General features: G+C 40.3%; 1 protein-coding gene across 2 annotated transcripts in view; it reads right to left on the bottom strand.

Moving 5' to 3' along the window:
- Nucleotides 1-19166, bottom strand: part of LOC142101639 (uncharacterized) — a 91728-nt gene extending 72562 nt beyond the window's left edge. The window contains exons 1-3 of one of the 2 annotated variants that reach the window (XM_075186046.1): nt 19064-19166; nt 15307-16965; nt 1264-1363 (exon numbers count right to left, since the gene is read on the bottom strand). In XM_075186046.1, the coding sequence (XP_075042147.1) occupies nt 1264-1363; nt 15307-16965; nt 19064-19079 (1775 nt within the window). In that variant the 5' untranslated portion in view covers nt 19080-19166. Of the gene's footprint in view, nt 1-1263; nt 1455-15306; nt 16966-19063 lie in introns of those variants that run through there. The other variant, XM_075186047.1, reaches the window with a different exon arrangement.
- Nucleotides 19167-23803: the final 4637 nt, after the last annotated feature.

Genomic DNA, 23803 nt, shown 5'->3' with positions numbered 1-23803 from the left:
AAAGTAAATGCTTGTAAATGAATAATGTAAATTATCTCCATCATTCATTATTAACTGAAGATCAGTCATATTTAATTAATTTGGGGGGATTTAAAAGGAAGTTATTGTTGAGGGTCAGTAAATATTACATTTTTTAAAATATTGCACCCAGTGGTCAAAGTGGAAATTTAGAAGTGGCGGTATGAAATATGTAATGGGAATCTAAGTGAATAGAATTTAATAGTTTTGCAATGAAGGCAGTAAGAGAAGTGGCGGTATGGCATACCGCCTTACACACTCACACTTCCACCACTAGTTGCACCTTAATTTTGGGAGCTAGAATTCATTGGTAGGTATATATAAAACTGGGGTAAAAAAACAAATTTATATTCATCATGCAATGAAATAATACTGATTTGTTAGCATAGTTCATAGTGCATTAGAACAATATTAATGTAATACACCTTACTTTACTACTTCAAATTTATGCAGTAGTGCCATCATCACAATTAAGGAGGGGGATACAGAGACTACTCCAAGAATGAGATAGTACTGAATTCATGTAGCAGATTGTTACCCTTGGAGGTCTCTTTTAATTACGGATATTGTTAACCTTTGAGGGCTTCTCCTCTCCTTGTGACTGCTTCCTCCCATAATCCTACAACATATTGGTAGGTTAATTAAGTGCTGACAAAATGTTTGAAGCAAAGTTGAAGAAATTATAACCCTTGACATTGGGTTGCATTGGTTAAATATTTCCATCAAAATATGAACCAATACCTCATACTTTCAGCTTGCTGTGTTTTTGTATGGGATTATGAGAGTATAGGATTAGGCGTTTGCCGGTTTAAAATTTTTCAATATTTTCTATTTTAGATCTGAAGCTCTAAAATATCTTGGAATGATGACTAATTATGCTAGTTTGCTATCCAAAGTGTAAATTCATTAGGAATTTCTTCTCTTTACTATTCTTACTTTAAAATAATCTGCATTTTGTATACAGTATATAAAGTATGTTATGAATTTCCTTATGCACTTTAGTCAATGTAAACCATTAAAAAGAGAATTCAAAAAGTAAATCCACATATAGTAAGATTTAAGCTTTTTGTGCCCATTAAGAAAATTTGTTCTATTAGCATATCTCTTGGTTAAAGCTCCACTGTGTAATTATACTCTCATGCTGACAGGTAGCACACTTAAACAGGACATTGATCCATAGTGTGTGTATGTGTATATATATATATATATATATATATATATAGAAGCTATTGTCAATATACTTACTGGGAAACTTTCTGCACAGAGTCTGGGGAATGACAGGCTGATGCGATAACATAACCTATATCTGCTGGAATAACACAAACACCTCCTGCATTCATTATTTCTGAAACACAAATAAATCTACTGATTACCCTGGATGATTAGCATTAGTGAATGATATCCATTTATTTTTTTTAAAACGTCCGTGCAAACACTGTAAATCGTGGAAATAGCTAATACTTCCTTTTCTATGTCTAGTCTGAATGACAACTATACAGGTTGGAATGGAAGACAAATTGGAGAGGAATTCTCTCCTACTCTTTGTTTAACAGTAGAATAAAAATAAAATAAATTAAAGTACATTAAAACCTTCTCAGATTTCACCTCTCTGTTCTACATATTCTGATTTTTGAAAAACAGCTTAAATGTTGTGCATTCCGCAAGCTCAAAAAATTGTAAGCAAGGGTTATAAACTAAATACCGAAACAAATTCTTTTCCCACAGAGTGGTAGTCGAAAAAAAGGTACAGGCAGGTCTCTATCTGAAGTACATGTCACCCAGTATGGAAACGTGAGTGTGACTCGGGATATAGACAGACACAGTCAGCCAGGAAGGTGGTTAGCCATAAGGCTGTACAATAATTGTATTTATATTTTTTGGCTTTAAAAGGAGATCTTTGGCTTGTCAAGTAACCTATCTATGGCATCCTGCACCAAGCACAACTTGCATTCAGAAATTTTCAGGCTTTTACTCTTGGGAAACAAGCTAATGGGTGCTGTCAGCATGAGGATTGGCAGGAGGGGTTGAGTGTCTCCAAAAAACTATTACTGAATATTTCCCAGTTATTATAGTAGGAGTCCTAGGATACTTTAATATGTTACTACTGTGAGAGCCAGGACCAGCGTTGCTAGGCTACATACCTGGCTGGTGGGCGGTGCCTTAGTGACGTCATCAGGCAAGACAGCTGTCGAAGTCAGATAAATTGGATATGGTCATTTCAATTAATATCTAACAACTTGATTGTCTTTGTCTGAAATTATGCATATAGCACGCTACAACGTGGAGAAGGGTATTCAGCTGCAACACTTGGAAAACACTTACACACATTCACATGAACATGCACACTTGTAATTAGCTCACATTAATAGTAGTTGCAACACATAGTTGTTTATACTGAAATGTAGCAGAATTTATGTTGAAATATTATAATGTTATATACATGTTAGTGAGATCTAAGGTTCAGGTTACAGGAGAACACATCGTGTTTGGTATCATTCTAATCCCCTATTTATCCGCAATTGTCCGGTTCATTCGCCGAAAGGATCGCACATTGCGTATGCATGTTATAGAGGATAGGGTATAAATGATTAGAATGATATTGTCTGTGTAATGCTAAGAGACCAGTTTGAACCAGTTCTTGGCAGGAAAACTAAGTATGCATCTTCTGGAGAAGCCAATCCCACCCCTAGATGGCATTGTTTGAACTGGCCAATGACCTGCATTACTCTGGACCTTCCTGAAGCCTGGACCTATGGAAGCAAGCCACATCATCTGTATTGTTTCACTGTATTCACTGACTGTATATAAGCAGGAGCTCTGGAATCAGTAATTAGTCTACTTGACCATAGCCTTCAGACCTGAACGACTGTATACTGGATCCAGAGCGCCTGCGATAAGTAACGGCTGTACTTATTTTATTCTCAATTGTTACTCTGCTACTTTTGGCTAATAAATCGAATTGTGCTTTGGAACCACATCACTGGAAGTGGACAATCGTTATTAGAAAGCAACTAGACGCTCATAACACATCAATCAGGTCCAGCCCAACCAGAGCTCTCCCCCCTGTATCCAGGTGGTCTTTTAAAACAGGAGAAGGAGTGAGAACAAAGGGACAGTTTGTTGTGAGACATAGGCAGACACAGAGACACACAGCAGCAGCAGCCGCAGCACACAGGGGAGACTCGAGAGCTCTAGTGTTTTCCTACAGAGAAAGGGAAACAGAGCAGCAAAGGAGTGCCCAAATATCAGCAGCCACTGCCCCTCGGCCGGATCCACAGCCACTGCCCCTATGCCGGATCCACAGCCACTACCCCTAGGCCCCGCTAGGTCCCCCTTTGCCTGTACCACCTACCACAGAAACACCTCAGTAGGCCACCCCTAGACTAAAGGCCATAGCGATTGTGTCTTCTCATATTGTTTATACGCTGTATTGCAATTTTATACCGTACCCCCACCCTCTATTCCTGATTGTCCTCTTTGTTGTATCATTGCTGTGTAGCGTATCTCTTATTGCGGATAAAAGATACGCAACACAGAGACTGTTCTCTGTTTACAGGCATTGGTTGGCACACAAGGACATTGGAAGACCCCCACCAGTGAGAACCCCCTGGAGCAGCAGGGATCAAGGGAGTTGCCGTAGTGGACCAGCTTCTGTGAGTATAGTCCAATGAGGGCAGTTCCCCGTGGTGCACTCACCTTGCGGAACTGTCTTCCCCGCATTTCACCCCAGCCCCTTTACAGCAAAACGAATGCTTGGCATATGAAACAAGGGGCGTTCAGGCACTCGGACACTCCCCCCCCCCCCCCACCTCAGCGCAGATGACATTGAGGAGATGGTAGACGCTTCTGAAGACGACCAGAGACCGGCGTGGTGCATAAGTGTGAGTTCCTTCCCCGTCCCAGGCCCCCATCCATAACCCCACCCCTTACTGCTGCTAAGTAAAAAGATTTCATTATTTGAAAGTGTAATATATCTCTATATATCTATATCTATATCTATATATCTATATATCTATATATATCTATATATCTATATATCTATATATATATATATATATATATATATATATATATATATATATATATATATATATATATACACACACACATAAATATACACACACACACACACACACACACAATTTTTCACTCATTGGTTGCCAGACTTGGAAAGGCACATCAAGCTACAAGCCTTCATACACTGTGTGGTAAATTAAAGTCATATTGCCATTTTTCATGAGGCATTTCAAAAATGGTAAGGAATTTGTTCATTAAGTCAGTTAATAAACATTTTCAACTAGTAAAAATGTTTTAAATATTGTCATAACCAGTTAACAGTTAATAAGAGCTATAGAATTCAACGAAAGGCCTAACTTTTTGTCATTGGATCAGGACAGTGTCACAATGCTCGTGACTTATCCCCTGCAAAAAGCCTTTGTGCAAGGATGTGGTCACATTTCAGACACTTGAAATGTCGGCAGGCTAAATACAGACACTTCCAGTGTTTGAATTACGTAACCAACCCTTTGTGCATGAATTTATCATAACATGTAGATGGAGAAATTAAATGTTGCAGTTTACCTCACCAACCTCAAAATATGCAATGTCAAGAAATTACCATGGCTAAGTCATTTGCATTTTGCACATAAACAATAGATTTGTTTAAGGAGGACATCAGACTAGTCATGAATGATGGAATTTAGCACATTTTAGAATTTGCCCAACTCTTGCTGTTTTTGTGGCATTAACATGCAATGTAAGAAGTTTACTTATATGGGATTAATAAGTGAAAATGCTAACAATTGAAATGAAATGTCATTTTTAAATTCTACAAAAGCATAATGACAACATTAACAAAATTACATTATGCATAGCTTTATTTGTCTATAAAAGCATCATTTTAAACATGCAAAATAAAAAATAAAAATATATATTTTGTATCTATTTGATGAAAATAGAACCATTAGGCAGCATGACAAGATCCACTTTTCTCTGCTCCAGCGCACATATTTGAAGCCTAACGATCTCAATATCTCCCTGGGGTGTTCTTGTTGTTGGTTATATACAATTGCTATTGTATTAAAATACAGAATCAATCCTCTTAGGATTCTAAAAATACATAAGGATGACAGTCTATGGGAGGAGAGAGGAATGTATGCTGTCCCGGGGTCATAGAAGTTCAGGCTGGGTCTAAAGGCTCAGAGGGGTGAACAATTACAATTGTTCAATCTTGTCACCCACCAAAACTATGATAACAATCATGCCTTCTAAGAGGACTACAGAAGTCTACAGCTGTCCAAGCCTTGGGTAAATCACATCCAAACTAAGTCCTTGGATGGACTCGGCCTCCTCTACTTGCTTGCTTATCTGTGCTATACATACTACATCTGGTAGCTTCCACGTTATCCCTGACAACAAGTATTAAAGTAGATATTTGTAAGAGTGTTTTCTGATATTCTTATTAAATTGTATGGTGCCACAGTGCTCCGCAGTGCCAGCCAGAGGGAAAACAGAACATACAAGGTAGGCAAAATAAATGCAGACACGAAAACAAAGGGTAATGAGGACCATGCTCATGCCAGAGCTTACAATCCAAGCTGAAACAAGAAGAACAAGTGTGACTCAGTGTGGCGATTGGGACAGTTGTAATGGCACACTAGTGTGGGTAGTATAAGCGTAAGTAAGGTAAGCTTTAATAAAGAGAGTGTTTAAGGATTACATTGTTCTGGGAGAGTGTGATTGGGCTTGATCAGGAGGGATATAAAATTCCACAAGTGGGTAGAAGCACTGGAGAAGTCTTGTAAGCGGGAGTGAGTGGAAGTTAGCAGAGACCAGGAGAGATGCAGATCAGAGGTATATGCAATAGGGCGACAGGGAGAGTATTTCAATAAGACATTTGAGGTGTATGAAGTGGTGGTGTTGTTGCAGACTTTGTAGGAGAGGGTGAGTAATTTGAATTGGATAATTGAGGACACAGGGAGTCAGTGTAGGGATCTGTAGAGAGGTGCAGCAGATGTGGAACGATGAGAGAGGAAGATCAGTCCTGCTGCAGCATTTGAAATGGATTTAAATGGGGATAGATGGGTGAGGGGAGTGCCAGATATAAGAAGGTTGCAGTTGTCAATGCAGGAGATGAGTGAATGAATGAGGCTAGGTACACACTGAAGCGTTTTCGACAATAATCGGGTAAATCAGCCAACATACATTTGGTTGGAATTCGGGTTAGTGTGTATAGTGACACGATGGTCTAAAGTCATGCCAAAGTGCTGATTTTTGGCTCATTTGGTTATTTATACTGTTTAATATTTTTCGACTAATCCACCTAACGATTTTGTAGTGTGTATAATTTTCTAATCAATCCACGACCAGGTGCCGATAGTTCCTTGAGCTGCGACTCCTTGGTATGTTAATTTCTTATGGCTGTACCAGTCCCACATGATGTGGTGCCTGAATGTCACTCATTTTGTAATTAGGTGCTTCTAGCTGTAAAGCAATAGCAGGTGTCTATTGCATTAATGTGTATAGCATAAGTCTTTGGTCCAACAAGATCTATTTTTCTCCTTCTTTCCCTGGGGTCTGAACTTGCAGTCTTCTTGCCACAATGAGCAGAAAAATAGCAGTTGGTTGTCGGTCTTCAAAGTATCCATATTAGTAAAAAAATGTTTTTGATGGTTGAGAACGACCGTACAATGCACACGTGCTAGCAAATGTAGGAACTGTGTTGCCTTCGGTCTTTTATTAGGTTTGGTGTGGTTACTATTGAACATGCTCTGCCCCTTATTTACATTTCTTGGGGTCATCGTTACTGTTACGAACACGCTTCCAGCTGCCGTGACTTGGGATGTTCACTGTAGGAGGTTGCACACGATTCCAGCCCACAGTCTCTTTCTACCTATCACACAGGTTACAGACCTACTAAATCGCCCCCAGACAGCGCTCACACCCAGACACACTTCAGGTTTGCCCCCACCTATTGAATACGTGCAATAGGACCCCAATATACTGTCCCACACTGGCACACAAGGCTTCTAGCTAACACAGGCTAACAAGGCCCCCACCAGCAAACAAAGGGTTAACTATTCACACCTCCAGACTGTTACACAAATGTAAATGCAAGCACACACTGGCTTGTTAGTCAAATGTATCAAAAAAATCACCCACACCGGCATTCAAAGGGTTAATTTGGTCGAGCTATATCCTTCTTTACAGGCTAATGGATTCGTTAGAGTATCACGGATGCCACATATTAAATTATAGATTTAAAATACAAAAAAGTACAGGGCATTCAGATATAAAGAAAAACAATTAATAAACAACTGATATAACATACACAAGCAAAGCAGTTTAAAATAAAAGGGGTTACAATCAGAGTATCACTTACATGAATTGGAAAATCGGTGCCATGGGAAATTGGCTAGGAAGAAAGACAGCTTATCAATGTGGATTGATTTTCCCAAAAGACTGACAATTTGTTGTAACTTGTCTGAGCTTTTTTTTTTTAAATATATTTTTATTCAATTTTTGTCAAAAACGGTACAGCATATGCTATGATAATACAACTCATAACAGTATTAACATTGAGAGTTTATTGTACAGGTAGGGTATAGAACTCGGAACCATTACAGGAGGAGTGGTCCTCAAGAGTAGTAACATATAGATAGACGTGAATCAAAAGTATAATAGTTATGAGGAATCTGGAGTACCATAAAGGGAAGATGGAGAGGGGGAGAGGAAGAGGAAGTATCAGAATTTGAAAACAGAGAGGAGGAGGATAGTTTGGGGGGGGGGGGTAAGGGTGTGTTAATAGAGGTAAGAACAGAGAAGGAGGAAGGGAAAACAGGTCCTAGCGAGACTCAGTTCAACAAATTACTGAAATATCTATATTTTCATTTTTTAAGAAGGGAAATGCGTAGCGGTGAAGTAATCCTAATCTAAGGAGAATTGAACGGTTGGGGGGAGAGGGTGCAGAGGGGGAAGATCTTTAGGGTCTAGCCAGAATAAGATACTGGGGAATAGCATCTGAAGAAGGTCCGCCTCCATGTCAACCCAAAGCCTGGTCTGAGGAGGAGAATGAGAGAGGACCACTTGGGTGAGGTGAGATGCCAAGTAGTATTTGTGGAGACAGGGGAGACCCAGGCCACCGTTTCGAGCATGACGAAAGAGAACTTCGAGACAAACTCTCGGACGCCGGCCGGACCATACAAAATGTGAGATGCTTGCCTGCAGATCTTTGAGAAAAAGTGATGGGACACGTACAAGTAGGGTCTGAAAGATATAAAGAATCCTTGGCAGAATATTCATCTTAATTGAAGCCACTCTACCGATCCAAGAAATATACTTCGGGGACCAGGATTTGAGATCTCGCTTCAGGGCGGCTACTAGTGGGGGAAAGTTGGCGGTAAAAAGATGATCGTAGGTTTTGGTGAGATTGACAACTGAGTATTTAATGTGATGTGGCTGCCAGTGAAATTTGAAGTCCTGTAAGTGAGTTTGAGTGTTCGAAGGGAGATTAAGGGCAAGGGCTTCGGTCTTGTCGGAGTTGATTTTAAAGTTCGAGAGGAGACCATACTCGTTAATTTCTGCTAAAACAGATGGAACAGAGACATGAGGGTTTGTAAGGGTGAGAAGGACGTCGTCTGCGTACAAGGCTAGTTTAGCCGATCCTAAACCTGTGGATATACCAGAGATATTAGGGTTGAGGCGAATTCTGGTGGCAAGATGTTCCATAATTAGGGCAAAGAGGAGGGGAGAGAGGGGGCATTCCTCTCTGGTGCCATTCCTAATTGGGAATGCCGCTGTAGCACATCCATTGGCCAGAACCGTTGCTGAGGGGTTGAAACAGTGGGAGGCAATTCCATTAAGAAAGGGGCCTGTATGTTCACTGTTTTGAGGACCTCGCAATGAAGGGCCATGAAACCCGGTCAGCGTCAAGTGCCGGAGTTTTGAGCCTATTTGAAGCATGGATCAAGTTGATGATTTTCCTAGTATTATCGGCTGCTTGGCGATTGGGAATGAACCCCACCTTGTCAGGGTGGACCAAGGAGGAGATCACATCGGCCAAACGATTTGCTAAAATCTTAGCGAAAAGTTTAAGGTCTATATTTAGTCATGATATTGGACGATAACTTGTACAAAGACTAGAATCCTTTCCCTCCTTTGGGATGACCACTATGTTAGCTCTAGTGGTGGCGCTGTCAAACTTTCGAAGCTTTAAAAATCGAGTTAAAGAGATTTAGCAGCATGGGTGAGAGGACAGGGAGCAACTTTTTGTAATATATGGCTGTGAGACCGTCCGAGCCCGGGGCAGACGCATTTCTCAGAGATTTAACTGTACATTTCAATTCGTCAGCGGATATATCCTGACTAAGTGAAGAAAATTGCGACTCACTAAGCGCAACATGTATTTAGGAATGTTTTGATTCGAAGTCTGAGGTCGTTAGGGGGGTGTTTCAGACTGTAGATCATACAATTTGGAGTAGAATTCCTGGAAACTGTTAGCTATCTTCTGTGGGTCAAATAGCTTACTGGCGGAGGCATCTTGAATATGAATAATTCTGTTGCGGGTCCGTTTGGCACGTAAACTATGAGCCAAAAGAGCATCCGCTTTATTTCCTTTCTCGTAGAATCTTTGGCGGAGCCATTTCAGCGTGTTGGCCGATTAGACAAAAGTTGTTGTATCTGAGCTTTTACAGCTAGGATTCTGAGATAATTTTTGCGTTTTCGGTAACGTTGATGCTTCTTGGTGAGAGAAACCAGCTCAGATTCGAGATTCTGGATGTGTGCTACTTGAATTTTTTTCTGCGCTGATGATATGCTAATTAAGAGGCCTCAGATGGTGGCTTTATGAGCCTCCCATAGGACACAGTGCAAGATATCTGGGGAGGAGTTGAAGTTCTTGAACTCCTCAATTGCCTGCGACACTTTCTGTAAGTTTTCCGGTTTGGAGACGAGGGTGTCGTGCATGCGCCAGGACCGATGGGGGCGGACTGAGGGAAGGATATCAACATTAAGAGAAACCACCGCATGATCCGACCAGGTAACTGGAATTATATCCGAAGAGCGCAAGGAAGGAGTGGAGGATTTATCTGTGAAAATCATGTCTATGCGTGTATGGACGTTATGAGGGATGGAAAAGTGTGTGTATGCACGAGCCGAGGAGTTCAGGACTCGCCAAGAGTCATAGATATCATACAGCTTGATTAGGGAGCAAAGATGACGAGAGTCTCTAGAGGTCCGCAGAGAGGAGGGAGACGGTGGAGAGCGGTCTAGCTTGGCATCCAACGTGACATTAAAGTCCCCATCCAAAATGACGTGTCCCTTGGATTGAGAAAGTTTAGCGAAGAAGTCTGAAAAGAAGGATCCCTGTCCCACATTAGGAGCATAAAGATTCGCTATGGTTATGGGCGTTTGGGAAATAGAGCCAATCAATATTGTATATCTGCCTTGGTCATCTGTTATTGTGAAATGTACAGTTAATGGAACTGACTGGTGGACTAGGATAGCAGTGCCACTAGTTTTGCGAGGAGAGGTGGAATAGAATGCATGCGGGAAGGTTCTATTTGTGAGACTTGGGTGTGAGTGTGTGAAATGCGTTTCCTGCAGGAGGACTATGTGAGCCTTAAAGCGTTTTAATTCCTGAAGCGCCATGGTGCGTTTCTGCGGGGCATTTAAACCATTAACGTTATATTATCTTGATAGTCATGGTGGGTGTGGAAAAGGAAAGCTTTATGAGACGAGTCTGAAAACTAGGCAAAGAGGGAAAAGCAGGAGAGGTGTTAGTATGAAAGGGGTGGGAAGGGACCGGAGATTGGGGTACCAGGCTCCGGTTTAGAACAATGTGGGTGACACATCCTGTGTGCCAGAGGGGTTCGTGGGGGCCGTGACTGGCAGACCGAGTAACAGTCAGGGGTAGGTGCAAACTAACAAAATTGTTAAGTTAATAGGGGGGAGAGCATAGAGAACCTTGGGGAAGGGATCATAATTAGAGAGGGAATTTTGAGGGTGATGCCATGTCCAGGGGAAGGTCCCATTGTCTGAGCTTTTAAAAGACACCTTTACACCTTCCCACCTCCTGGGGGTTGTGGTCTGTGATACATTTTGCAATCATCATTTGCATGTTGTCTGATTTACTACCGAATTCTACTATGTGACCTGTCTGTGGAGCATCACACAGACCCAATTTTATTATTAATAAATCCCCTATGAATTTGTCCATCTTTTGATACCAAACACACCTAAATACAGTGTATTCGTAGAGCTTACACTCATTTCCTTAACTTCTCTGTGGGGCAGAATTCTTAATTTGACATATGAGCTGCCCTTCATTTTGCTATTGAGGAATATGTGGTTGATGAGTACTTTTATTGATTTTAAGTGGCATATTTTAAAACTGAATTATTTTTGTCTATATCACATATAGCCAAGTTAGCACATGGGCTCTTTGAGCCAGACACCATGCTGAGTGGTTCCTAAAGGTCTATTCAGGTGTCAAAGCTCCATCCCAGGCCAGGATATATCTCACAGCACGGGCTCTTTGAAGCTGCCCTAGGTGACACTCCTATCTTCTCACAATAAAATTTGCAGAGCCGTCAAATACGCATATAACAGACTTACACTTTAGTAGCTCAACTTGTCAAGGAATTCATTAATATGTCATATTTACACTGCAGTTATGATTTAGGGCTTATCCCCCACAATTATATGATGAGTTAACCCTTATAAAAAACTAAGTTCTCTATGTTCACGACAGTTAATAGTCGTTTCAGTGTGTACAAATTTCTAATCTTTGCTCACGTAATATGGCGGTGAAAAGTCGGTTCCCTGCCGGTTGGTCTTTAGTTAATCGTCTAAAACCTGATCTGAGCGATCGGACCTTCGGTCGAAGGGGAAGTAGTTGTAGATAACATGTCAGTCGGAAAATTCTTCAGTGTGTACCTAGCCTAAGTGTTGGCTGCATCTTGAGTAAGAAATTGGTGTATTCTGGAAATATTTAAAATCTGGAGAAGACAGGACTGGGAGAGAAAGCAGAGGGTGGAATCAAGTGTGACACTAAAGCAGCAGGTTTGAGACATTGAGAAAATGTTGATGTTAATGGTGGTGTGAGGACACCGGGATTGGAAGCGTAGTTCCCTAGGTATCCGGCTCTCTAGGTTCATGGATCACACAGATAGTGAAGCAAGAAAGAGATAATAAGCTCACTAATTAAATAAAGTGTTCACACAAAGTAAATGCAACAGTGTTCCACAAGGAGAAACAGGTTCCCGCACCAAATATAAACCAGTAAATTCATCAGTGTCAGTAAAAAACACCAACAAAGTCCCCAGCAGGTTAGCTCCCAGCTCAGAGTCCTTACAGGCACAGAGTTTTGCAAGAAATGTTTATGACTTTCATGCTTCGTGGAAAGAACGTTTTGCAAGGCTGTACTGTTTTGTCTTATGTGCTTATTTAGAAAAACAGTGATAAAAGAATGACTGTCTCCAAACCTTCGAGCTAAGGCCTCATATTTTAACACAGTGTGGTTAAGGAGGCAAATACTTTGAGTATAGGTGCACATAATTATTAGTTATCCAATCAGTGTAAATGTCAAGGTAAATCCCCTCTGCATAAGGGTGCCAAAACATATGGACAAATGTATTATTGTTACCATTCTGATAAATAAACTTGACTCTATTAAAAAATATATCTGACTACTTCATTTTAACAGCTACAACACATGCTTCCTGTGGGCTGCCTCCCCCTCCCTCTTTGGTCACCAAAACAATGCTGGATCCGGCCACTTTGCAACATTTAATAACTAGGTGGGCCGATGTCACCCAATTGGTCCACTGACTGACAGACTGGGTTGGTCTGATATTCCCACATCAATGCCCAGTCTCGTCATAGATAGTGAGGTAGAGTGATAACTCTGGGAGGAGTGAAGATGATAAGCTCTGTTTTGGACATGTTGAGCTTTACTTAACATTTTCACATCCATGTGGTGAAAGCAGAGAGACAGTTGGTCAAACCCACAGTTTAGTAAATATACCCCTAAATGTTTAAAAATCATTATCCTTTGTGTTTTTAATTGTTTAACCTTACACCCATGTTTGTATATGTATAACTGACCATTGTGTCTTTAAATACCATTTATTCTTTTAAATGGATTTCCAGTTCCCATTTACATATTTAAAAATTTACCAAGTACTATCTATTGCATTGTTGCCTACTTTTCAGAGATGTGGAAGGTAGCGCCTCAAAGGCAAGGATGGGTGAGACTTAACGGCACAACTTTCTTCATACAAAATGGAATAAGATGTACAAATTATGAAGATGTCGAAAACTAACAATAAATTGATAATAAAGAAGAATTATTGATGCCCGGCTCAATTCTGAGGGAGTGCTCTGTACCTCCAAGCTATAAATAAAAACAGCAAAAAAGATGGTGCCAAAGCATTAAGAGAATGAGAGTATATGATTTATATAGTGTCCTCTCAGAAAAAAATATATTTATTGATACATATATAAAAGCACAAAATATAAAATATAAAAACAATGTGTGCAGACATGCTATGCCATACACAATGCATCTCTCTCTATCTATAAGTCTATATATGTGGTGGTCATATTTCCGGTAGTGGATCTGTGAACACTAAAATGATGACAGGGTAAAAGTCGATAGATTCTGTTGACATGCTTAAAATGTAAACATTGTAATTGTCGACAGTAGTCAGAAATACGTACCCAGCCCATATATATAATATAATCATATATCTAACATAATGCAAAAAATCTTGTCTGTAAAGATATATAAATCGGCACTCTGGTTACTTAATACTTTCAAGACCAATCAGTTTAAGCAGAAATATTTTTTTCATCAATCTGGATTAGATAGAAGGATTCAATATCACATGTTCCTCAGAACGAATCTGCAAGTAATATTAGGCCTGATTCATTAAGGAAGTTAGGCAAGAAATTGAGCAAGTATTCTTACTTAAGTCTTCTGGACAAAACCATTTAGCAATGCAAGGGGTGCAAATTAGATTATTAACTAGCACATAAGGAAAATACTGGCTGTTTTTTCATGTAGCACACAAATACTTGATAGCTTATTTGTACACTGAAATGTAAAGTTGATCTAGGAAAAAAAGCCAATAATTTCCTTATGTGCAAAATAATAAACTAATATGCACCCCTTGTATTGTAACATGGTTTTATCCAAAAAATTAAGTAAAAAAAAAATGAGTACTTTTCTTAATGAATCAGGCCCATTATCATCAAATCATCTTTATCTGTATGCAGAGCCCTTAGATAAGCAATTTGTACTCACAACTGTGTTCCGAGATGTGTAAAGTAAAAAGGACTCTTCCATACATCACCTTGTCTAAGTAAGTCAAGAATCCTGGGAGTGTTGGGTTTATTGATCGATTAAATGAAAGTTAAAACAGTCATGAATTGATAAATGAAAGAAATGGACGGAGATGCGATTATTTCTATTACTTTCCTCCCTTTTTCTCAAAGACTGGAAAACAATATGTAGCTAGAGTCTACGCTATCATTAAGTGAACCTAGACAGTTGCCTAGGGTGCCAATGGTTAGGAGGCACCTAAAACACTGAATTCAGTGAATTGAATGCTTCCGCATCACCTCCACATAGAGTGCAAGCCATTGTCATAAGGAAGCAGCAGTCAGCATGCTCTTTTATGTAAATCTGCTGGCTGCTGCTCATCCATGACAGTGTTACGCTGGGGGTCTGGTAGTTGGGACCACATTTCCTGTCTGAGGCCCTTCAACTCTTGCCAGCCAAGGTAAGAAGAGCAAGGGGGATGTATTACATCCATGTGTCGTAACTTCCGAGATGGAGGCACCACCAAGGGCCTCCCCAGGGCTAGCGTTGGCAATGTGTACAGTTACTTGATGATGATTAATCCTCTACCATCATTTCGGGTGGTGAGCAGAGGCCTATTCACATGGCAAACCCAAGCTGTACTGGCCAAATAGGTTGTCAAAATCATCATGTGTGTTGTCAACTTTAGTTTACATGGGATTATTGCTCTTTATCAAGGAAAAGACTTAAAAAGGCTCTTTTTATATTTTTTTTAAAAAGAGGTAGAACAGACGCTACGTTTAGTTGAACCTAGACAGTGCCTAGGGCGACAATGGTTAGGAGGCATCTAAACCACTAAATGTGTGACATAATATCAGATAGAGTAGGTAGGACCGACATTGGGAAACCTTTTTATCTTAAAGCAATGTTGTCCTTCATTAATATCATAAAATATAGAAACTTACATTTGCAATTAAGACACTTACCTGCTATTTTCTTAATTGATACTACTTTCTTAGCAGGAAGTGGGCACAGCATACAACCTTGTTGAAACAGTCCATGTTTAAGGAATGGATCACCCCAGGGCAGATGTGGTGTCTGCACAGTTCCATTAAGTAAGGCAGTCAGAAAGCAGTAGAAGCTTACAATCCCAAACAAGATACTGAATGCAATGATGGTTTCACCAGGCAGAATATTTAGTGTGTGCAGTAAAAAGCTTATAAGCAGGACCTCAAGTGTTAGGGAATTTATAAACCAAGCTCTGTTTAGCGTGATCAAACAAACAGTTAAAAAGCCATTTAAAATCAAAAAGCAGATAATGCCCACTGCTATTTGAAACTTTTTCACTGACATGCATAAAGCCACATATTTCACAAGGCCCCAAATGATCCACCAGATTCCATAAAAGATAAAGGCACTACTCTCAAGGGTTTTACCAGCAGACAGGGACAATAAACCAGTTATGTACACCATGCAACCAGCCACCATAATCAGAATAAAACTAGCATGTGTTTCCACAATGATTAAAAATGCTGCAAGGCTATTAAATGCATGGCCAATCAAATCCACTTCTTGAAAATTAAAGGTTGCAGAATAAGAACAGAGTGTTGATTTTGTTGGCTTTATATTAAGAAAGTGAAGGCAAGAAAATATAATTTCCTTTAAACTATTTCTTTGTGAGATTTTGAAATCTGGCTTTGACAAATAAAGCCTAGTAAACATGTAAATGATTGAAGTTATAAAGATAACCAAATTAACTGCTTGTGGAGCATTATGGGCAATTCCACTTGGGAGGGTCAAAGTGGCACAATAAACTGCAAAAAGAAATATATATATTCCAATGTACAGATTCTGCAAAAACATCAAGAAAGCCAAACAGCAAAAAAGAATTGTAAACACAACCATGAATGGAAGGGGAAGTAATGGCAATGTTTGTAATGGAGAGGAAGTACTGGTAATATTTGACAGATTGGGTTGATTTAAAAGTGAATATCCTTCTGCAAATCTCAGTACAGACAAAAAGCTGAAGAATGTTGCATGGAAAATGTCACGTGCAACAAAGGATGCAACAAAGACCATTATTTGGTACATTGCGGATGTGAACATCCAATGGACTTGACCAATGAAAAGAATACTGGTTGTGCCAACAAATTTTCCACAGAGCACACTTGATGATACCATATTGGCTATTATTCCTGTGACAATAAGATTATTCATTGATATGTTGTTTGTGGAACTGACTCTGTTCGCTAGGAAAGCAGTTTTACTTTTCAGAATATTTAAAAACCTGACTACCACCAGATAAACGCTAATAACTGTAACTATCATAAAGTTACAAGCAATCCCTGATGAGCCAAGATTCATATCATTAAACAAAGCAAGCACATGGATGTTGGCGAGACCCAAAGCAAAAGCCAAAAGGGGCAAAGGCCCTTTTTTGTGGAGTGTTCCAACACATCCTATTACAAGAAAGGCAGATGAAATGGCTAGTAATCCTGGAAATAATGCATCACGACTCTCTGCTGCAGCTGAAATAATATTGTTATCTACCAGGAGGTGAAAAATGCCAGAATTTCCCCAGAGTGCTGACACGGTCATACATAATGTGACAATCAGAGGATCAGGACTGAATTTTTTCTGGATTCCTAAAAAAAAAAGGAAACATATGAAGATTGTAAGTGTGTTCAGAGAAAATGTTAGTAAATTTGCACATTTAAGTTATGTAATGAAAACTGATTTGAACATTTTTTTAAAGAAAGGGTATAGTAGGGTCCAAAAATGCTAAAAAAGCAACACAACTTTTTACATTTAATTTTGATTGTAGAGTTTTATCACACAATAAATAAAAACTGTTAACAAAAACAACAAGTTAAACAATATACCACACACATGGGGGCTTATACTGAGCTGGCTGCACATTTATCCAAAAATAAAGCTCTAAAGAGCTGTAAAAATAATGTATTTACGCCCACATGCTGAGGTATACGGTTTACAAGATGCATCTAGCTCTGCATCAGTAGTATATGTGACAGGTTTAGGTTAGGCAAAAATACGCACTAATACACTTATACATACTGAATAACCAGGTCATAAGCACAAGAAAAGTTTTTTTTAACATTTGTTTAGACAGTGAAGAACTCATTCCAGGGGCGGATCCAGAAGTTAATTGTACCGGGGGCGATTTAGGGGGGGCGATTTAGCCCCGCCCCCTTTTTGACACCTAAGGCTGCTGATGGCTGCACACTATGTGCAGATCCGTTCAGCAGAGAGAGTTAGGGAGAGAGTCCTGCCCGGCTGCTCTGATTGTGTCAATCAGAGCAGTTGGGCAGGACTCTCTCCCTAACTCTTTCTGCTGAACGGATCTGCACATAGTGTGTAGCCGCCGGCAGCAAGCCCCTGCTAGGGGGGGCGATCGCCCCTGGATCCGCCACTGACTCATTCGCAATTAGGTTTGTTTTAAATAAAAAAAAAATACAGCAGATATAAAATTCCTTACCACGTATAAATTAAAGTAAAAAAAAAGAAAGAATCTCACAACAATATATGCCCAATCAATGCAGAAAACACCTTCAGAAGTGAATTCACAATCAGCCAAATCAGAAGCGACTAGCTAATGCCAACATCCATCACCATCATCAGCGTGTAGTGCACCAGCCGTCAGGCAATCGATACAGCCAATGACAGGCATATATGCATCTCTGTGGAGGCCTGAATTTGTTCGCAATGACTCAAAAAACCCTTTACTGCACTTGGCCTATGTTTTTTTTGGATATAAAAGCCAGTAGTCTTTGGAACTTTCTCTCCACTATGTGGACAAGGTTACAACTCCTGTGGATACAATCATGTGCGTAACTTGATGTATTTGGGCCCTATTGCAAAATTTTGTAAGGGTTCATTATGCCGCCCGATGGTGAAAACTCACATACTAGCATGCAGCTTTGACATGGTAAATGGACCCTCTCAGCTTTGTGCCCCATACCAGCTGCACCTCTGCACTACCACAGTGACACTGAATAATAAAATACCATAAGCTGCTGGTGTCATCATCTTCATTGTGTACCTTTACACAAGGAGTTAGATTTAGTAACCTGCAGTTTAATCAAATCACAGTTGTCCAGTGCTGCAATGTCTAAACTGAACAATTTATTGAAGGCCACAGTGCACAAAAATGTATTAAGTGGCGGTTTGCCAAAGTGCATGGCAGACCAAAATACAAAAAAAATGCACGCAGTTTGAGCTATCGTGCTTGTCAAAAAAACAAAAAATAAAGGACAGTAACATTTTTCACAAGTGCAGTGCTATATAGCATCGGGCACAGTCCTCTAGGAGGTTGGGGAGTTGGAGTGGTTGATCTGCAAAAAACAACCCAGGCCCTCTTGCAAGCTGACAATTAGCTTATAGAGGGGAATTGAATTGGCTGCATTACTGTAAAAAAGTAACATTACGGTAATAGTGTGCGTAAATTACGTTAATACGGTAATTTCAACGCCGGTATTTTGCTTGCAGCTAGAAATCAGGGTTACAATCACCGTATTAACGGTAATAGATTTAGTGCCACGTTACTCATGGCAGGAGTGAATTCCCCCCATAGAGCTACAAGTAATTTAAAGAGTATTAGACAAAGTGTAGTCTATAGTTTAATATGAATAACGCAATCTTTATCTTCTGCTGATTTTATTTAAAGTGCTGAAATAATAGACAAGCAATATATTTAGTAAAAAAGATAAAAAAAAATGGACTTACCTATATGTGCTAACATCAGGGCTAAAATAATGAGCACAATCCCAAGTGCTGATCTGGATACAAGTGCTCTAGTTAGGTTGTAGTTATATACAGATAGCAGCAAGGTACCTAGAATAAGAAAGTAGAAGGAACAGCATTCAAATGAAACAGTAATTATAATAATATTACAATTACGATTTGGGTACATATTATTTTGGTGTATCAATTGTGTAAAAGTAATTTTAAATGGAAAATGCCATGTGTAATACATTGCTTTTGTACTATGCTCTTAGAAATTTGATTTGTGTAAGAAATCCAATTATATATGTAGCAGCTCTATAATTAACCTTTAGTTAAAGCACTGTCTCAATGTAATGCCCATGTAACTTCAGTCAGATGAAAAGTTTCAATGCTGACCTCTCTCTCTCCCATATACATTATATATATATATATATATATATATATATATATATATATATATATATATATAATAGAGAGAGAGAGAGAGAGAGAGAGAGAGGGTGTCACTCACCGGACTGTGAGTGCTTCTTCCCGGACATTTAGGAACCGTGGCCGTCCTCCATCCTGAGGGACTGCGCATGCGCAGCCCTTTCTATACCTCCAGTGTATGTTCCTTTAACTTAATTGGCAGATCAGGCAACCTCCCTATATTAAGCACCTGTGGTCATCACCACATTGCCTGATCTTGGAGTCTCATTCCCCATGAGTCTCTGAAGGTGTTCCTGTGTTTCCTTGTTTATTCAGCTCTGCTGATTCCTGTGGTTTCCAAACCACTTCTACCTCTGTGGTTTCCAAACCACTTCTGCTACTGTGGTTCCCATACCACTTCTACCATCTACTGAATCATCGTGACTGTGAGCTGATTCCTATCCGCTGCCTCCGTGCACTACAGTCTTCTAATCACTTCAACTCTACCATGTATCATTGGGACTGTTAGCTGATGCCTATCCGCTGCCTCCGTGCATTACAGGCTTCAACCACATCCACTCACCTGTTCATGTTTGGGACTGTTAGCTGATGCCTATCCGCTGCCTCCGTGCACTACAGTCTTCAACCTGCAACTCGTCTGTGTTTCATCATCGTGACTGCTAGCTGATTCCTATCCGCTGCCTCCGTGCACTACAGTCTTCAACCTGCAACTCGTCTGTGTTTCATCATCGTGACTGCTAGCTGATTCCTATCCGCTGCCTCCGTGCACTACAGTCTTCAACCTGCAACCCCTCTGTGTTTCATCGTGACTGTTTGGCTGATTCCTATCCGCTGCCTCTGTGCGCTTCAGTCTTCAGTCCTTGTCAACGCTCCCGTGTTTCCTTGAGTCTGCCTCCACTATTGCTACCCGCTATTCTCCGTGATCAACAGTGCCTGTTCAACTCTGCTCTCCCGTGTCCCATCGTTACTGCACCTGCTGGTTGCTATTGGCTACCTCCGTGTTCCCGCAGAGACCCGCTGCTGCTACTCCTCAGCACTACTCATCCATCTACTGCTGATCCGCTCTCCACGCTTTCCTGTGTTCCCTGCTGGTCTACCTTCCCGTGCGCTGCACCTACTAGACCACCGCTTCACCCATCCAGGGACTTCGCATCCTGCCGGCCTCCTGCCGTTCAGGTATCTCTGCACTCCTGTCTGACTGCCTCCTGAACCACGGTATGCATACTTCTCATTGACTGTGCTGTGTATTGCATACCTTGCTGGACTGTGTTGGTTCTCCTCTGGAGTGTGCTATCCGTTGAGTCTATTGCCATCATTGACTGTGTTATCTTATGCTGGACTACTTCAAGAGACTTTCTATATTGGCAGTATTGTTCAGTCATTTATACATTTATATTGTGCATATTACTGTGGATCAAAGTCAAGGTGCCCGTGTATATATTGTGTTGCAGTCTCTCCCCGTGCACCTCCTCACATATATATTCAGTAGTACAACTTGCTAGTGGCAGACCACTGACTCCTGTTTACAGTTTCACCTGTTCCGGTATCCTCTCACATAGCAGTGGTACAACTTGCTAACGCAGACCACTGACTCCCCGGATATCTCCACTTGGATTCCATTCCTTCACTCAGACAGCGGTACAACTTGCTATCCGCAGACCGCTGACTCTCATCACCTCCTCGTTTCTGTTGGACATTCCTCCTCACTATAGCAGTGGTACAACTTGCTACCGCAGACCACTGACTACCTTCACGTGTCCTTTGTCCATACAGTTCCTCGTGTATTACTACCTCCATATTGCCAGTGCTGCTAGTCATAGACTTTCCTGAGCATCTCATCATCTGCTATTTCCTGTTCCGTGATCACCCTGCTACCAGAGTACCATATTACCACCTATACTGCTCTGGTAAGCCTATCACCTGGTGATCCCTGGGTAAAGACTCCTAGTGCCCGTGACAGAGGGAGAGAGAGACACACACAGACATACGATATGAACAAAAGTGTTTAGACGCTTAACCATTACACCAACAGGGCCTGTAATGGCATTGTATTCAGTTACATATAATTTAATATGGAGTTGTCCAGGAGAAAATGTACTCGTTTTTTGCCTTACTTTACTGTAGGAATCAGACCGATATATACTATATGGACATAAGTATTCGGTCACTTGACCATTACACCAACAGCGACTGTAATGACATTGTATTCAAATACATTTACTTTAATATGGAGTTGGTCCTCCTTTTGCAGCGTTAACAGTTTCCACTTTTCTTGGAAGGCTTTCCATAAGATGTTGGAGTGTTTCTGTAGGAATATGTGCCCATTCATTCTGTAGAGCATTTATGAAATCAGACACTGATGTTGGATGAGAAAGCCTGGCTTGCTCGCAATTTCTGTTCCAGTTCATCCCAAAGGTGTTCGATGGGGGTGAGATTAGGGTTCTGTGCGGGCCAGTCATGTTCTTCCACACCAAACTCATCAAACCATGTCTTTGTAGTCCTTGCTTTGTGCACTGGGGCACAGTCATATTTAAATAGAAAACTGTTGCCACAAAGTTGGATGCATAGTATTGTCCAAAATTACTTGGTATGCTGAAGCATTAAGATTGCTCTTCACTGGAGATAAGGGGCCTAGCCCAAACACTGAAAAACAAACCCATACCATTAGCCCTCCTCCACCAAACTTCACAGTTGGCATAATGCAGTCAGGCAGGTAACATTCTCCTGGCATCCTCCAAACCCAGACTCATCCATCTGACTGCCAAACAGAGAATCGCGATTTGTCACTTCACAGAACACATTTCCACTGCTCCACAGTCCAGTGTTGGTGAGCTTTACATTACTCCATCGGACGCTTGGCATTGGTCTTGGCAATGTGCGACTTGCATGTAACTGCTCGACCATGGAAACCCATTCTATTAAGCTTCCTCCACACAGTTTTTCTGCTTACATTATTGTCATTGGAAGTTTGGAACTCTTCAGCTATGGAATCAGCAGAGCGTTGATGACTTTTTCGCACCATGCGCCTTAGCAGTCTTTGACCCCATTCTGTGATTTTACACGGTCTTCCGCTTCATGGCTGAGTTACTTATTAATAATATCAGTTGACTGTGTAATATCCAGCAGGAATGACATTTCACAAACTGTTTTATTGCATAGGTGGTATTCTATGACAGACCACGCTTGAAGTCCCTGAGATCTTCAGAATGACCCATTCTGTATCACAAATGTTTGCGAATGGTGAATGCATCACCAGGTGCTTGATTTTATACACCTCTGGCAACGGGTCTGATTGAAAAACCTCATTTCAATAATTAACAGACATGGCCAAATAATTTTGTCCATATAGTGTGTGTAATATAATATATATATATATATATATATATATATATATAACAGTTATATTGTTTGGAAATGTGTAGTTGAGGAATTGCATTGTCTGTAACTTACAAAACTAAAAGAGAGGAAACATCACAGTTGCAGATCAAATTCATCTTATACCATATATGGACTTTTTTTTTCTCTAAAGAACATCCTAGTAAGAAAACGTATAATGAGTTTATATTTAGTGTGATCCAAGTATATGTTGTTTAGAAAAAAGTATAAGTTGAGACATTTAGGTGCAGCATTTGAGATGTGCGCTTGCATCCCTGAACTGTGTTTCCGATAAGGGATTTGTTTTTTATTAACTGAATAAAATTTCATATTATTTAAACAATTACTTTACTAAGAAACACAATTTTTCAATTGTAATAAACACTTTGTATAAGGTTACATAATAATCATAGACGTGGCCAAATTTGTTGGTACCCGTCCATGAAATAGAATATTTTAAGTAATTAAACAAATGAAAATGGCATGGGCACAAATGATGGGGCCAAAGGAAATATTTGCTCCAAATAAGGTCAAGAAGACCCTTCCAAAAGGCCCCTCCAAGAACATGTCACTTTAATGAAGAATAATGATAGAGAATTAGGGGTAAATGTATCATACCCCGGTTTTGTCAACTCCCACGAGTTCGGCGTCTTCGCAGCTTAAATTTAAAGCGGCGCTGCCTTGTAAAGGGAAACTCCCCTTTACAAGGCAGCGCCGCTTTAAATTTAAGCTGCGAAGACGCCGAACTCGCAGGAGTTGACAAAACCGGGGTATGATACATTTACCCCTTAGAGTGTCAGCAATGATGTAAGCTGGAAAGGTGTGGTTTTGGCAATGATAAGTAACATTTTCTATAAAATAATGACTTAATCAAATATAGATTGTCAATTGGAATTTGAGACCCTGGGCGTATGTCTGCTTTGTCCAGTAATGGCT

Source organism: Mixophyes fleayi, chromosome 9 (genome assembly GCF_038048845.1).
Source record: "Mixophyes fleayi isolate aMixFle1 chromosome 9, aMixFle1.hap1, whole genome shotgun sequence".
Classification (NCBI taxonomy): domain Eukaryota; kingdom Metazoa; phylum Chordata; class Amphibia; order Anura; family Limnodynastidae; genus Mixophyes; species Mixophyes fleayi.
This window is presented reverse-complemented; position numbering and strand designations above follow the sequence as displayed.